Consider the following 14,906-nt stretch of genomic DNA (forward strand, 5'->3'; position numbering starts at 1 on the left):
CATTGCTTGACAACCATTTTCAGATTTAAGTCAAAACTGTAACTCGGCCACTCAGGAACACTAGGCTACATGCATGTCCCCAGTCCACCTGGCTGTGCTGCTGCTCCAGTTTCAACTGTTCTGCCTGCGGCTATGGAACCCTGATCTGTTCACCTGATGTGCTACCCGTCCCAGACCTGCTGTTTTCAACTCTCTAGAGACGGCAGGAGCAGTAGAGATACTCTGAATGATCGGCTATGAAAAGCCAACTGACATTTACTCCTGAGGTGCTGACCGGTTGCACCCTCGAAAACAACTGTGATTATTATTATTTGACCATTCTCGTCATCTATGAACATTTGAACATCTTGGCCATGTTCTGTTATAACCTCCACCCGGCACAGCCAGAAGAGGACTGGCCACCCCTCATAGCCTGGTTCCTCTCTTGGTTTCTTTCTAGGTTCTGGCTTTTCTAGGTAGTTTTTCCTAGCCACAGTGCTTCTACACCTGCATTGCTTGCTGTTTGGGGTTTTAGGCTGGGTTTCTGTACAGCACTTTGTAACATCAGCTGATGTAAGAAGGGCTTTATAAATACATTTGATTGATTGATGACAGCCTAACCCAGCCAAACACTAACCTGAATGACACTGGGCCAATTGTGCGCCGCCCCAATGGACTCCCAATCACAGCCAGTTGTGATATATCTTCGAATCGAACCAGGGTCTGTAGTGACGCCTCCAGCACTGAGATGCAGTGCCTTAGACCGCTGCGCCATTCAGGCTCTTCATTGAAGAAGAGCCTCTAAGGTTCTGATCAAAGAACCCTATAAAAGGGTTATCCAGTATATATAACTTTATGGGTTCCATGAAGCAAGTAATAGAACTCTTTTTGGTTCTATAATCAAAAAATAATTCTAAGAGTGTAGAATTTTTTTCAGTTGTAGAGGGGTAAATCTGATTCAAATGTTGAGGTTAACTATTCAGTTTAACTTCTATAACCCCCTGACCGCCACATCTTCTGTATGTTGTATTTTATGTTATGTAAGCCGTTTTTATGACGCAAAGGACATTTATGTCAAAACAGACATTAAAATGCTTTCTTATCCATCTTATCGTAAAGGCTTCTTCGCCCATAATGATTATTCACTGGGGAGGCAGGTGCCATACATGTACCACAACCAGGTGGTTAGAGCGTCGGGGCAGTAACTGAAAGGTTGCTAGATCGAATCCCTGAGCTAACAAGGTAAACATTTGCTGTTCTACCCCTGAACAAGGCAGTTAACCCACTGTTCCTAGGCTGTCATTGTAAATAAGAATTTGTTCTTATTTAAATATATATATAAATAAATATATATATATATATATATATATATATATATATATATATATACTGCTCAAAAAAATAAAGGGAACACTTAAACAACTTAACTCCAAGTCAATCACACTTCTGTGAAATCAAACTGTCCACTTAGGAAGCAACACTGATTGACAATACATTTCACATGCTGTTGTGCAAATGGAATAGACAACAGGTGGAAATTATAGGCAATTAGCAAGACACCCCTAATAAAGGAGTTGTTCTGCAGGTGGGGACCACAGACCACTTCTCAGTTCCTATGCTTCCTGGCTGATGTTTTGGTGACTTTTGAATGCTGGCGGTGCTTTTACTCTAGTGGTAGCATGAGACGGAGTCTACAACCCACACAAGTGGCTCAGGAAGTGCAGCTCATCCAGGATGGCACATCAATGCGAGCTGTGGCAAGAAGGTTTGCTGTGTCTGTCAGCGTAGTGTCCAGAGCATGGAGGCGCTACCAGGAGACAGGCCAGTACATCAGGAGACGTGGAGGAGGCCGTAGGAGGGCAACAGCAGCAGGACCGCTACCTCCGCCTTTGTGCAAGGAGGAGCAGGAGGAGCACTGCCAGAGCCCTGCAAAATGTCCTCCAGCAGGCCACAAATGTGCATGTGTCTGCTCAAACGGTCAGAAACAGACTCCATGAGGGTGATATGAGGGCCCAATGTCCACATGTGGGGGTTGTGCTTACAGCTGCCTGCAACATCCTCCAGCATGACCGGTTTGGCGGTGGGTCAGTCATGGTGTGGGGTGGCATTTCTTTGGGGGGCCGCACAGCCCTCCATGTGCTCCACTGCCATTAGGTACCGAGATGAGGTCCTCAGACCCCTTGTGAGACCATATGCTGGTACGGTTGGCCCTGGGTTCCTCCTAATGCAAGACAATGCTAGACCTCATGTGGCTAGAGTGTGTCAGCAGTTCCTGCAAGAGGAAGGCATTGATGCTATGGACTGGCCCACCCGTTCCCCAGATCTGAATCCAATTGAGCACATCTGGGACATCATGTCTCGCTCCATCCACCAACGCCACGTTGCACCACAGACTGTCCAGGAGTTGGCGGATGCTTTAGTCCAGGTCTGGGAGGAGATCCCTCAGGAGACCATCCGCCACCTCATCAGGAACATGCCCAGGCGTTGTAGGTCATACAGGCACGTGGAGGTCATACAGGCACGTGGAGACCGCACACACTACTGAGCCTCATTTTGACTTGACATTACATCAAAGTTGGATCAGCCTGTAGTGTGGTTTTCCACTTTAATTTTGAGTGTGACTCCAAATCCAGACCTCCATGGGTTGATACATTTGATTTCCATTGATAATTTTTGTTTGATTTTGTTGTCAGCACATTAAACTATGTAAAGAAAAAAGTATTTAATAAGAATATTTCATTCATTCAGATCTAGGATATGTTATTTTAGTGTTCCCTTTATTTTTTTGAGCAGTGTATATTTCTATTACTAATTAAGCTGTTTATTTTGGTGCCTATCGGCTGGTTATTAACACATTATATAAATCAAATAGAGGGATTTAACCTCTTGGAACTCCCCATACCGGATCCGGTATCAGGAATACAGACTCAAGCTCATTACCATAACGCAACGTTAACTATTCATGAAAATCGCAAATGAAATGAAATAAATATGCCATCTCGCAAGCTTAGCCTTTTGTAAACAAAACTGTCATCTCAGATTTTCAAAATATGCTTCTCAACCATAGGAAAACAATAATTTGTGTAACAGTAGCTAGCAAACAAAGGATTTAGCGTTAGCATTAGCGTTAGCATCCAGCACGCAACATTTCAACAAAAACATAAAAGCCTTCAAATAAAATCATTTACCTTTGAAGAACTTCTGATGTTTTCAATGAGGATACTCTCAGTTGGATAGCAGATGCTCAGTTTTTCCAAAAAGATTCTTTGTGTATTAGAAATAGCTCCGTTTTATACATCACATTTGGCTACCAAAAAAAACCCGAAAATTCAGTCCTCAAAACGCGAACTTTTTTCCAAATTAACTCCATAATATCGACTGAAAACATGGCAAACGCTGTTTAGAATCAATCATCAAGGTGTTTTTCACATATCTCTTCATTGATACATCGTTCTTGGACACATGCTTTCTCCCCTGAATCAAATGGTAAAGTGGAAGCAGCTGGCAATTGCGCACCGAATTCGACGCAGGACACCAGGCGGACACTTGGAAAATGTAGTCTCTTATGGTCAATCTTCCAATGATATGCCTACAAATACGTCACAATGCTGCTAAGACCTTGGGCGAACGACAGAAAGTGTAGGCTCATTCCTTGCGCAATCACAGCCATATAAGGAGACAATGGAAAACAGAGCTTCAGAAATTCTGCTAATTCCTGGGTGATGCATCATCTTTGTTTCGCCTGTAGAATGAGTTCTGGGGTACTTACAGACAAAATCTTTGCAGATTCTGAAACTTCAGAGTGTTTTCTTTCCAAAACGGTCAAGAATATGCATAGTCGAGCATCTTTTCGTGACAAAATATCGCGCTTAAAACGGGAACGTTTTTTATCCAAAAATGAAATAGCGCCCCCAGAGATCCAACAGGTTAAGAGTATATGGAGGAGTTGCTCAATAAAAAGTGATAAATTATTTATTTTAGAAAATAACAATAACACCACTTAAATATTGTTATAAGCACGTATGAGCCTTTATAATGCCATAACTAATAATTAAACGAGCCACCGTAACAGAGTACTCACAGAGAGGTTGAGAGAGGCAGAGGTCCGTGGCTGGACTTCACCTTCTGGTTTTACTGCTGCTCCCGGAGGTCTTTGGGTTCTTGATGTTTAAGTTCTCATACACGCTGGACGGATTGTCATCCGTCACCCTGCATCACACAAACAAAACATGGTGAGCTGAAATTGTGAGAGAGAGAGTAAAGCAGCATTTGTCTGTGAACTATGAGCAGTGTGTGTATTTGCAGGGCTACTCACACAGAGGAGGAGCGTGACACACAGGTCATGTTGGGTTTTGACCGGGCGTTGGTCATCTGGGGGTATTTGATATTGGAGTACTCCCTCTCCTTCGTTTTGTTCCTCTGCAAAGTGTCCACAAGAAGCCATGTTTTTAGAACTTGAAAAGGAAGATCGGTAAACATTGAGACAGGGTAGCATGTCGCGCACCTGGCCAACATGCTTTGCTTGTTGACGCCCTGAAATGTAGTACCCATAACTCGGGTTCAACTTGATTGTTCCTTTGAATCAAGCTATTATAAAATGCTTGGGTCTCCAACTGTCAGGCAATTACTAAGCTCCAGACAGTCCCTTTAGAGAATATGTACTGCAATACTGCTGTTGGTACGGTAGTTACTAGTACCTTTAGTAATAAACTACTACTCGTCCACTGCTAATATACAGTAACTGTGACTAAAAGGGCAACTTTTACTGATAGAATACTTCTACAATATTATCAAACTATTTCCACTACTGTTTGGTAGATACCTGCTCCTCCTCCAGTCTCTTCTGTGCCGTGTCAATGTACTGCTGGACGGCCATGTAGATGAACTTATACTGGGCCTCCGTCTGCACCATGCCTGACCGCTGCTGACGAACCCTCTGGATGGTCTTAGGGATGTCGATGTCACAGTCTAATCCTGAAACACACACACACACACGAGCACGCACACAAACACACGTACAGACACAAGCACAAAGGTCAAAAGGGCAGCATATTTAGCACGGTTACACAGATTTGTCCCAAATCCTAATCTCTACTCCATGCAGAGCCATCCAAAAACACAGTATCACAGCCGTAACGCTTGGAAAGGACCGATATCAGAGCTGTAAAGGTTTGGACAGGACTGATAGAGCATTAACGCTTGGAAAGGACCGATATCAGAGCCGTAACGTTTGGCTAGGACTGATTTTATAGCGGTAACGTTTGGTTAGGACTGGTAACCATAATGTTTGACATTGTCTTACCTTGTCTGTTGATGATGTCAATCAGAATGTCAATGGCAATTATGGTGCCTGTTCTCCCAATTCCTGCACTGGGGGAGGGGGGTCAAAGGAGACAATACTACAATTAGGTGGCACTATTACTACAATTAGGTGGCACTTTCATAACAGGCAATTTCGCTAAAGTTACACTTACAAATATGACCAAATCTATAAGAAAGACAGTTGTGCTTTATACTAAAATGTGAAAATAAATCCTACTTTTTGGTCTGTTAAATTTATAGTATATCACAGATGCATGGTCAACTTTTGATGTATATAGTCCTAGAATACTAGACCCATAGTTATATATACCTGCAGTGGACCACAATTGGCCCGGTGTCTGGAATGGCGCTCTGCGTGCGGTTGACCTGCTCCAGGAAGCTGAGCACTCCCCCAGGCTCGTTGGGCACGCCATGGTCAGGCCAGCTCAGATACTGGTAGTGCCAGATATACCGCACCAGCTCCCTCTACAGATGGAGAGAGGTATCATTACAGTTTACAGGCCTATTTTAGCAGTGTTCACCTGGGGAGGGGAAATTCAGAACACACAAATAAATGGAACTTCCTTCCCTTTTTTTGCGACTGTCTCCATCCCCTTCCAGCTGTCACACCCTGATCTGTTTCACCTGTCTTTGTGACTGTCTCCATCTCCTTCCAGGCCCATCTTCCCCATTATCCCGTGTTCTCTGTTGGTCTGTTGCCAGTTCTTCTTGTTTGTTCAGGTCAACCAGCGTTTTGTGTCTAAGCTCCTGCTTTTTCTAGTCTGTCTTTTCTCGCCCTCTTGGTTTTGACCGTTGCCTGTCCTGACTCTGAGCACACCTGCCTGATCACTCTGCCTGCCCACCTGTACCTTTGCCCCAATCTGGATTGCCGACCTCTGCCTTACCTTGACCCTGCCTGCCGTCCGGTACCATTGCCTGACCTCTGGTTTTCTGACCCCTACCTGTCTTGACCTGTGTATTGCCTGCCTCTATTAAACTATTGTTTATCCAACGTGGTCTGCATCTGGGTCTTCCCTTCATACTTGATAGTACGAACTGGCCATGACTGACCGAGCAGACCTGGGCCAGCTGCGCAACACCATATCCTCCCAAGGAGCCTCCATTGGTAGGCACGCGGAGTTGCTATGTGGGCTGATGGAGGGGGTCCAAACGTTGGCTAAGCGCCATGACCAGGCATTGGACATGCTGCGGGAGCAATTCCGCGGGTTGGCTGGGGGGGAGATCTGCCATGGTGGTAACCCCACCACCCCTCAGTAACTCCTTCCGGGAGCCCTGGTTACCGGGAGCCCTGGCTCAGAGTGTCCTCATTTTTGAGCTTCAGCCCTCCTCCTTCCCTTCGTTCGTTCCAGAATAGCCTACTTCATAATGCTGATGTCTGGAAGGTCTCTCACCTGGGCTACCACCGTATGGGAACAGCAGCCAACCATATGCATGAGCCTGGAGGGGTTCGTGGGAGAGGTGAGGAAGGTTCTTGATGCCCCGCTCTCCGTGAGAGAAGCTGCCTGGAAGCTAAACCAGCTCCGGCAGGATGCCCACACAGTGGCCGACTATGTGGTGGATTTCCACACGTTGGCAGCAGAGAGTGCGTGGAACCCGTAAGTATTATTCGATATGTTCCTGCACGGCGTCTCGGGGGGGGGTTAAGGACGACCTTGTGGCTCGGGAGTTGCCCACAGATCTAGACTCCCTCATCGCCTTGACCATCCACATCAATTGCCGATTGCAGGAACAATGCCTGGAGAGAGAATTCGACGTCACTCGCACATCCAGGGATTCCACCTCGCCTCCGAGCCATCCCGGAAGTCCCCGACGGTCCCATGGCCAAGAGCACCCGAGGTTTCCGACCTTCCTCGAGATTCACCGAACAGGCCGGGGCACTGTTTCCCGAGCCAGTGCAACTAGGCAGAGCTGGGCTGTCACCAGCATAACGTCAACACAGGATCAGCACAAGGAGCTGTCTGTATTGCGGCACTTTTGGTCATTTTGTGTACTCGTGCCCGGTAAAGGACCATGCTCACCAAGGAGCGAGTACTCCGTTGGGCAATATGGGGAACTTTTCTGCTTCCCTTTTCATGTCATTCTGCTGTGGGGAAATCAGTCCAAATCTCTCCGGGTCCTCATTGACTCTGGAGCCGATGAGAGCCTTTTGGACACCGCACTGGCTTTCGAGCTGAACATCCTCACTCAGCCCCTCTCCATTCCCGTGGATGTTAGAGCGTTGGGCTGGCGTTCTATAGGTCGGGTCACCCATAACACCACTCCCATCAACCTACGTGTTTCAGGGAATCACAGCGAGACCAATCAGTTCCTACTCATCAACTGCCCCCAGATTCCCATGGTGTTGGTATTGTCCTGGCTCCAGCGACACAACCCACTCATCAACTGGTATACGGGTGCCATCATGGGCTGGAGTCCGTTCTGCCACGCCCATTATCTGAAGTTGGCACAACCTGCCCCGGGACGTCTTCCTGGGTCCTCGGAGGTGGTTCCAGATCTCTCCGCCATCCCCGCGGAGTACCAGGACCTCCGGGAGGTGTTTAGCAAGTCCCGGGCCACTTCCCTCCCGCAGCACCGCCCCTATGACTGTGGGATTGACCTTTTCCCTCGTGCCACACCGCCCTGGGGGCATCTATACTCGCTGTCTTGATCTGAAACCAAGGCTATGGAGGACTACATTGGGGACTCCCTAGCTAATGGATTTATCCGTCCTTCCTCCTCTCACACTGGCGCAGGGTTCTTCTTCGTGGAGAAGGACAAGACCCTGCGCCTGTGCATTGACTACCGGGGACTCGATGACATCACTGTAGAACCGTTATCCGCTACCTCTCATTTCCTCGGCCTTAGAGCCGCTCCAGGGGGATACTGTGTTCTCCAAGTTGGATTTACCTAACGCCTACCACCTGGTGAGGATACGAGAGGGGGACGAGTGGAAGATCGCCTTACAACTCAGCCAGCGGCCACTACGAATATCTGGTCATGCCCTTTGGCCTCACCAACGCCCTTGCCGTGTTTCAGGCTCTGGTGAATGACGTTCTCCGCGACTTGCTGAACCGGTTCGTCTTTGTCTACATTGATGACATCCTCGTCTTCTGCCACTCCCCCCAAGAACATGTGATCTATGTCCGGCAGGTTCTCCAGTTGTTCGTTAAGGTGGAAAAGTGCGAGTTCCATCGCTCCAGCATTCCCTTTCTGGACTACATCATCTCTGCTGGGGGTGTCAAGATGGATCCCAGAAGGTGAAAGCGGTGGTGGATTGGCCCCTGCCTACGTCCAGGTTGCAGCTGCAATGCTTCCTGGGGTTTGCCAACTTCTATCGCCGCTTTATCCGGGGTTACAGCACCCTGGCCTCCCCCCTGTATGCCCTCACCTCTACCAAGGTTCCGTTCACGTGGTCCACGGCTGCTGACCGGGCGTTCCGGGACCTTAAACATCACTTCACCACGGCTCCGATCCTGGTTCATCCGGAACCTTCCTGTCAGTTCGTGGTGGAGGCCGATGCTTCGGACGTTGGAGTGGGGGCTGTTCTGTACCAACGTTCTGCACTTTAAGCTGCATCCCTGCGCCTTCTTCTCCCACCGCCTCGCAGAAGAATTACGATGTGGGGACTCGGGAGCTTCTCACGGTGAAAATGGCATTGGAGGAATTGAGGCACTGGCTCGAAGGGGCATAGCATCCATACATTGTGTGGACCGACCACAAAAACCTGTTGTATCTCTGCACCGCTAAGCGCCTCACCTCCAGGCAGGCGAGATTGGCCCTGCTGTTTACCCGGTTCAACTTTTCCCTCTCCTATCGGCCGGCGTCCAAGAACATCAAGCCCGGATGCCCTGACTTGCTGCTATAACCCTACAGCTTCCACCTTGTGCCTGGCGACGGAACTCAGCTGGGGTATCGGGAAGCAGGTCCCGGAGGCGCAGCGGTCCCAGCCGAAACCTGGGTGGGGCCCAGATAACCGGATGTTCGTACCTGACACAGTCCACTCTGCGGTCCTGGAGTGGGCCCATTCCTCCAGGCTTGCCTGCCACCTGTGCTCCCAGCGGACCCTGGCGTTTGTGTGACAATGCATTTGGTGGCCCACCATGGTTCCTGACGTCTCTGCATTCATCGCCGCTTGCACCATGTGTGCTCAGAACAAGACTTCTCAGCAAGTTCTGGCTGGCCTTCTGCAACCTCTGCTTGTCCCTCACCATCCTCGGTTCCACATATTCCTGGATTTCGTCACGGGTCTCCCCCTGTCTGAGGGCAACACTGCCATCCTGATGGTGGTCGACCGGTTTTCCAAGGCCACCCAGTTCATTCCTCTCCCCAAATTACCCTCAGCCAAGGCGACGGACCAGCTCATGGTGCAGCACGTCGTCCGGATCCATGGACTACACGGTCTCGGCCTACCGACGTCGGCATACCTTCTTCCCAGATGTTTGTCCACCTGTCGTCGTACCTGGAGAGCCCGGTCGGTCCTCCTCAAGACCACCTCCAGGTGTCGACGACAAGCAGATCACAATCGGACCCCAGCATAGTCTTGGGCAGAAGGTATGGCTATCCACCCAGAATCTGCCCCTCCGGGTGGAATCCTGAAAACTCTTCCCCCACTTTACTGGCCCGTTTCCCAACTCTAAAATGATCAATCCCTCTGATGTTCGTCTTCTCCTGTCCCGTATTCTTTGTATACACCCCACCTTTCATGTGTCCAGAGTCGAACCTATGTCTCACAGCCCTTTGTCTCCTGTTTCCAAGCCCACCCCTCTCCCCTGTCTCATCGACTGCCAACCGGCTTACACAGTGAGGCATCTCCTGAAGGTTCGACCTTGGGGCAGCGGATTCCAGTACTTGGTTGACTGGGAGGGCTATGGCCCGGAGAAGAGGTGCTGGGTCCCCGCCAGGGACATCTTGAAACCAGGCCTCATCACGGATTTTCAACGACTCCCCGTTCAACCAGGTAAGCGCCCAGGTAGGACGCCAGGTGGCACCCGAGAGGGGGTGGGTACTGTCACACCTGATCTGTTTCACCTGTCTTTGTGATTGTCTCCACCCCCCTCCAGGTGTCACCCATCTTCCCCATTATCCCTTGTGTATTTATACCTGTGTTCTGTGTTGGTCTGTTGCCAGTTTGTCTTGTTTGTTCGAGTCAACCAGCATTGTCTCAGCTCCTGCTTTTTCTAGTCTCTCTTTTCTTGCCCTCCCGGTTTTGACCCTTGCCTGTCCTGACTCAGAGCCCGCCTGCCTGATCACTCTGCCTTACCCAGACCCTGCCTGCCGTCCGGTACCATTGCCCGCCGTCCGGTACCATTGCCCGACCTCTGATTTTCTGACCCCTGCCTGTCTTGACCTGCCCCTGTTAGAACAAACTAATGTTTATTCGACGTGGTCTGCATCTGGGTATTCCAGATGGGTCTTCTTTTACCTGATAGTATCAATATGTTGAAATTTAAGTCAAAATATACTATGCATTCAGAAAGTATTCCGACTCCTTTTTCCACATTTTGTTATGTTGCAGCCTTATTCTAAAATTGGTTTTCCTCCCTCATCAATCTACACACAATAGGGTTAGACATTTTAGAAAATGTATAACAAATAAACTGAAATATCACATCTACAGTTATTCAGACCCTTTACTCTGTACTTTGTTGAAGCATCTTTGACAACTGTTCGAGTTGGCTTTGTAGTCCAGCACTTTGTATTTGAAATGATACAATGACCTTGAGGTTAAAGTGCAGACTGTCAACTTTAATTTGAGGGTATTTTCATCCATACAGGGTAAACATTTTAGAAATTAAATAACTTTTTGTTCATAGTCCCCCCCATTTTAGGGGACCAAAAGTATTGGGACATATTCACTTAAATATGTATTAAAGCAGTAACAATGTAAGTATTTGGTCCCATATTCATAGCACTTGATAACTACATCAAGCTTGTGACTACATATTTGTTGGATGCATTTGCTGGTTTGTTTTGGTTGTGTTTCAGATTAGTTGGTGCCCAACAGAAACTGTAAATAATGTGTCATGAGTCACTTGTATTGTAAATAAAACACTTCTACATTCATGTGGATGCTACACTGATTACAGACAATCCTGAATGAATCATGAATATTGTTAAGTGAGAAAGTTACAAACCCACAAACATCATACCCCCAAAACATGCTAACATCTCACTCTGACAATATCAGGTGACAGTAGCATTTTTGGGTGTATGATATTTGGCGTCTAACTTTCTCACTCGTTATTCACGATTCTTCAGGATTATCTGTAATGATGTCAGCATCCACATTAATGTAGATTTGTTAGAAACGTATTCTATTCTTATTTACAATAAAAGTCACATTTACCATTAATTTCTATATGGCACAAAATAATCTGAAACAAAAACAGCATCCAACCAATTTGTAGAGTCTCAAGCTTGATAGTGTATCACTGGCCCAATACTTTTGGAGCTCACTGTATATATCATTTTATTAACTCAGTCGGGGTCTCAACTTAGTGTGGCAGCTTCTCTTATGTCAGTCTCTGACACTCACCCACACCCGCTAAATATGTTTTATTGGTCAATTAGTTTAGCCAGCTATCTAAAATTGTAGTAATCGTGGTCGAATTACCGACCAGGTGGCCCCCATTAATTTTGTTAGTCACTCTCATATATTAGAAACAGCAAACATTCACTATAAAACTGCTAATTTTTCCCTCTGCTCTATAGCAAAATGTGAAAAATTAAGAATGCCTCATTCTCTCTACACCCCATGACAAAGTGTAGAATTGCAGGAAATTAAATATATATACATAAACACACACACACCTCACTGCTGCCAATAAGGGGGCTGCTAAAATGTTTTGCTTGCAAGGTGGGGGGGAATCCCCAACAACATGAGGCTAGGGCCAGCTCCGACTGCATGTGTTGCTACTGTATGTATGTCGGTACAGAGACCCACGATGCCACAGCAACCTCTCATGAGTTTAGATTTGTTGTGGCCCCCATCCCCTTCAAAGTTGCACAACCCTGTTTTAGCTAAATAAACAGAAAAAACAATTGAACACAAACCTCCTGTTCAAATAGGTAGGCCGCCCATTGGGTGTTTTCTGGGGTTGAATTAAACGTATTCAGTGCGCGCAATGGTGCCACACAAGCAAACCTGGTTCCAAGTCTGAATACCAACTACTGAGAAGTGCGTAGGAAAGGGGTACATTTCCTATGTCTGAATCGGGCCCTTATGACACGATGCAGAAAAAGGAACTTAATAAGGAACTGCACCTGCTGATCTGGCCTTGTTTTTTTGCCGCCTCAAGAAATGCTGGCGGCCATATCAGAAACCAAATGTGATTTGGGGTGTTTCTTGAGTGTGTCCTTGCCACCACCAAGACACACCCATCTGTCAGAACTTCGCCTGCAGCTGTCCCCCCCCCCCCCCACTCAATAACCACAAACAAACCCCGGCAGCTGGAGTTCAATAACTACAGGCAGATGTATGAGGAGATGCCGGAGGAAACATTGAACAGGTCAGTAGTCTTCAGAGTAATATGAGAAGAATGCAATTGTTGAATTTATGTAGATATTCTAAACAAAGTGTTTTGATAACTTTCAAATGTAGTTACAGATCCATGCAGAATAAACAACCCTTTAAATAATACAATATAAACAGTGTTTTGCAAATACAGTATAACAAAATACACCTTTCATTGCCATTCCAAGCCGATACAGATACTGTGCCTATCTGCATTTTGTCTGGTGGTAATGGGGCTACCTTGGCTAACATGCCAGAGTACCTTCCTGTGTGGTGTCCCGTATACAACAGGAGTTCCTTGATCCTGGTGCAGAATACATAGAGTTTCTCCCTCCCCATACTGACTGATACCAGTCAACCCAATAATAAAAAAAGACAATACAAGTAAAGGTTGTAGTAAAAAATGTATGCAGAGTGCCAGGTCCATTTAGAGATATCAGTCTTCATCACGTCATCTTGCAAGTCTCCATGTGCTGGCTCCATACATGTTTCTGTGAACACATACAGAGTCACTGTTCTATTACCAACGGGCAGTTTGTCAGATATCACCTATCTTAACACACATCTACCATGTTGAAGTTTGAACAGGTCATACTAAACCTACCTAATTCTTGTCTCCCCATCGACGACCATTGGTGAGGAGGCAAGAAGCAAGTTCTTTGCCAGTGCCCCATTGATGGGCATCGCAGCATTGATGAGCTCCTGACCCCTCAAAGATACTGGTCGGTCAAACATACAGAGCACTGATTAGATTATCAATGGTGGTTATGATTAGCTGTATTCACCTTTCTATTTCACCTCAGATATCATGATATGTGAAGTGAAATGGAATGGTAAACTCAGCGATCAGGCTGGTTCCACAAGGCTAAAGTTATGAAGGTGAATTGGGACAAAACTCGAACATGTTTTGACCTTTGACCAGGTAAAATGTCACCAACCTGATTCAAGTGTCCTTCCTGTTCCGTTTTATAGGAATGCTCACAGCGAGGGGCATGTCTGTGTGATGCTGAGGGTCCCCTTGCTGGTCTTCTCTATGTTGCATGTTCTGCTGCAAACTGGCAATCTCTCAAACAACTGCAGAAGGCAATCCTCATAAACAACGTACGTCCTCATCTTATGAGGTGGTGTTGACTGGGAGGGCCTGTGACAGGGTGATACAATAGACAGCCAAGTGGTAAATAGCATTTTGTTATAAAGGACAACGCTTTTTGATAATGCACTTCAAAAAATGACTGTACTATTTGTATCTGCTTGGCTGGGTAATTAACCTACTAGTTTATCAAACGGTATGTTTTAATAAAACTTTCCAAATAACACATTGTTGATGAAGCCGTCAGTGTCATCAGGGCATTACCTTGGGTCAATTTAGTTATAGATTGTCACTAGTTAACACAGCCACAAAGTCATAAACACTGCCTATTTCTACAATTTCTCTTATCCTAACCACACTGCGAACCTCAGAATCTAATTTTATTGGTCACATGCACGCGTTTAGCAGATGTTATTGCTGGTGTAGAGAAATGCATGTGTTTCTAACTCCAACCAACAGTACAGAAATATCTAACAATTTCACAACACACATCTAAATTAAAGGAATATAATTAAGAATATATATATTTGGACAAGCAATGTCAACCACCTTATGCCTAACCTTACATTAAACTCATTTTTGTTTTTAACCATTGTTATTCTAGTCCATTTGGACTTTGTGGCTGCGGTAACTAGTGGAACCCCTAATTCTATGCTTTACAGATGTAGACTGACTTGTAGGCTAACATTAGCTAGCTAGCCTTCCTCACTAACATTATCAAATGATAACGTGACATAACCAACAGTATCCAGACAATACACAGTAAACTAGTATGACCTACGACCTAACTATGTTGTAATGAGGTAATTAGCTAGCTACTCTTAACGTTAGCTAAAACTTTTGCTAGCCTGCCTCGCTTCATCACAAGATAGCTACATAACATAATTTAAAATCGTTAGCTAAATTATAGCAGAGAGGTCATTATATTCCAGTGTCTCTGGTTATACTTACAATACTAGGGTCCTTCAGCAGGGCACGCAAACCATATAACATTGGCTGTGGAGACATGGTCAATCCGTACAT

The 14,906-nt window shown here is 46.3% G+C and overlaps 1 protein-coding gene and 1 long non-coding RNA gene across 4 annotated transcripts in view; both read right to left on the reverse strand.

The window, feature by feature from the left end:
- LOC139368342 (tyrosine-protein phosphatase non-receptor type 11-like) overlaps positions 1-14,906 on the reverse strand; it is a 98,565-nt gene that overhangs the window by 22,193 nt on the left and 61,466 nt on the right. For all 3 annotated transcript variants that reach the window (XM_071107107.1, XM_071107106.1, XM_071107105.1), the window contains exons 11-15: positions 5,612-5,766; positions 5,282-5,349; positions 4,802-4,953; positions 4,295-4,398; positions 4,061-4,188 (exon numbers count right to left, since the gene is read on the reverse strand). In XM_071107107.1, the coding sequence (XP_070963208.1) occupies positions 4,098-4,188; positions 4,295-4,398; positions 4,802-4,953; positions 5,282-5,349; positions 5,612-5,766 (570 nt within the window). In that variant the 3' untranslated portion in view covers positions 4,061-4,097. The remainder of the gene's footprint in view (positions 1-4,060; positions 4,189-4,294; positions 4,399-4,801; positions 4,954-5,281; positions 5,350-5,611; positions 5,767-14,906) is intronic.
- On the reverse strand, positions 12,822-14,674 carry LOC139368343 (uncharacterized). The gene is made up of 3 exons (XR_011626950.1): positions 13,732-14,674; positions 13,398-13,512; positions 12,822-13,284 (listed from the first exon to the last, which is right to left on the reverse strand). It is a non-coding gene; the product is annotated as an uncharacterized lncRNA (long non-coding RNA).

The sequence above is a fragment of the Oncorhynchus clarkii genome, chromosome 16, assembly GCF_045791955.1.
Source record: "Oncorhynchus clarkii lewisi isolate Uvic-CL-2024 chromosome 16, UVic_Ocla_1.0, whole genome shotgun sequence".
NCBI lineage: Eukaryota > Metazoa > Chordata > Actinopteri > Salmoniformes > Salmonidae > Oncorhynchus > Oncorhynchus clarkii.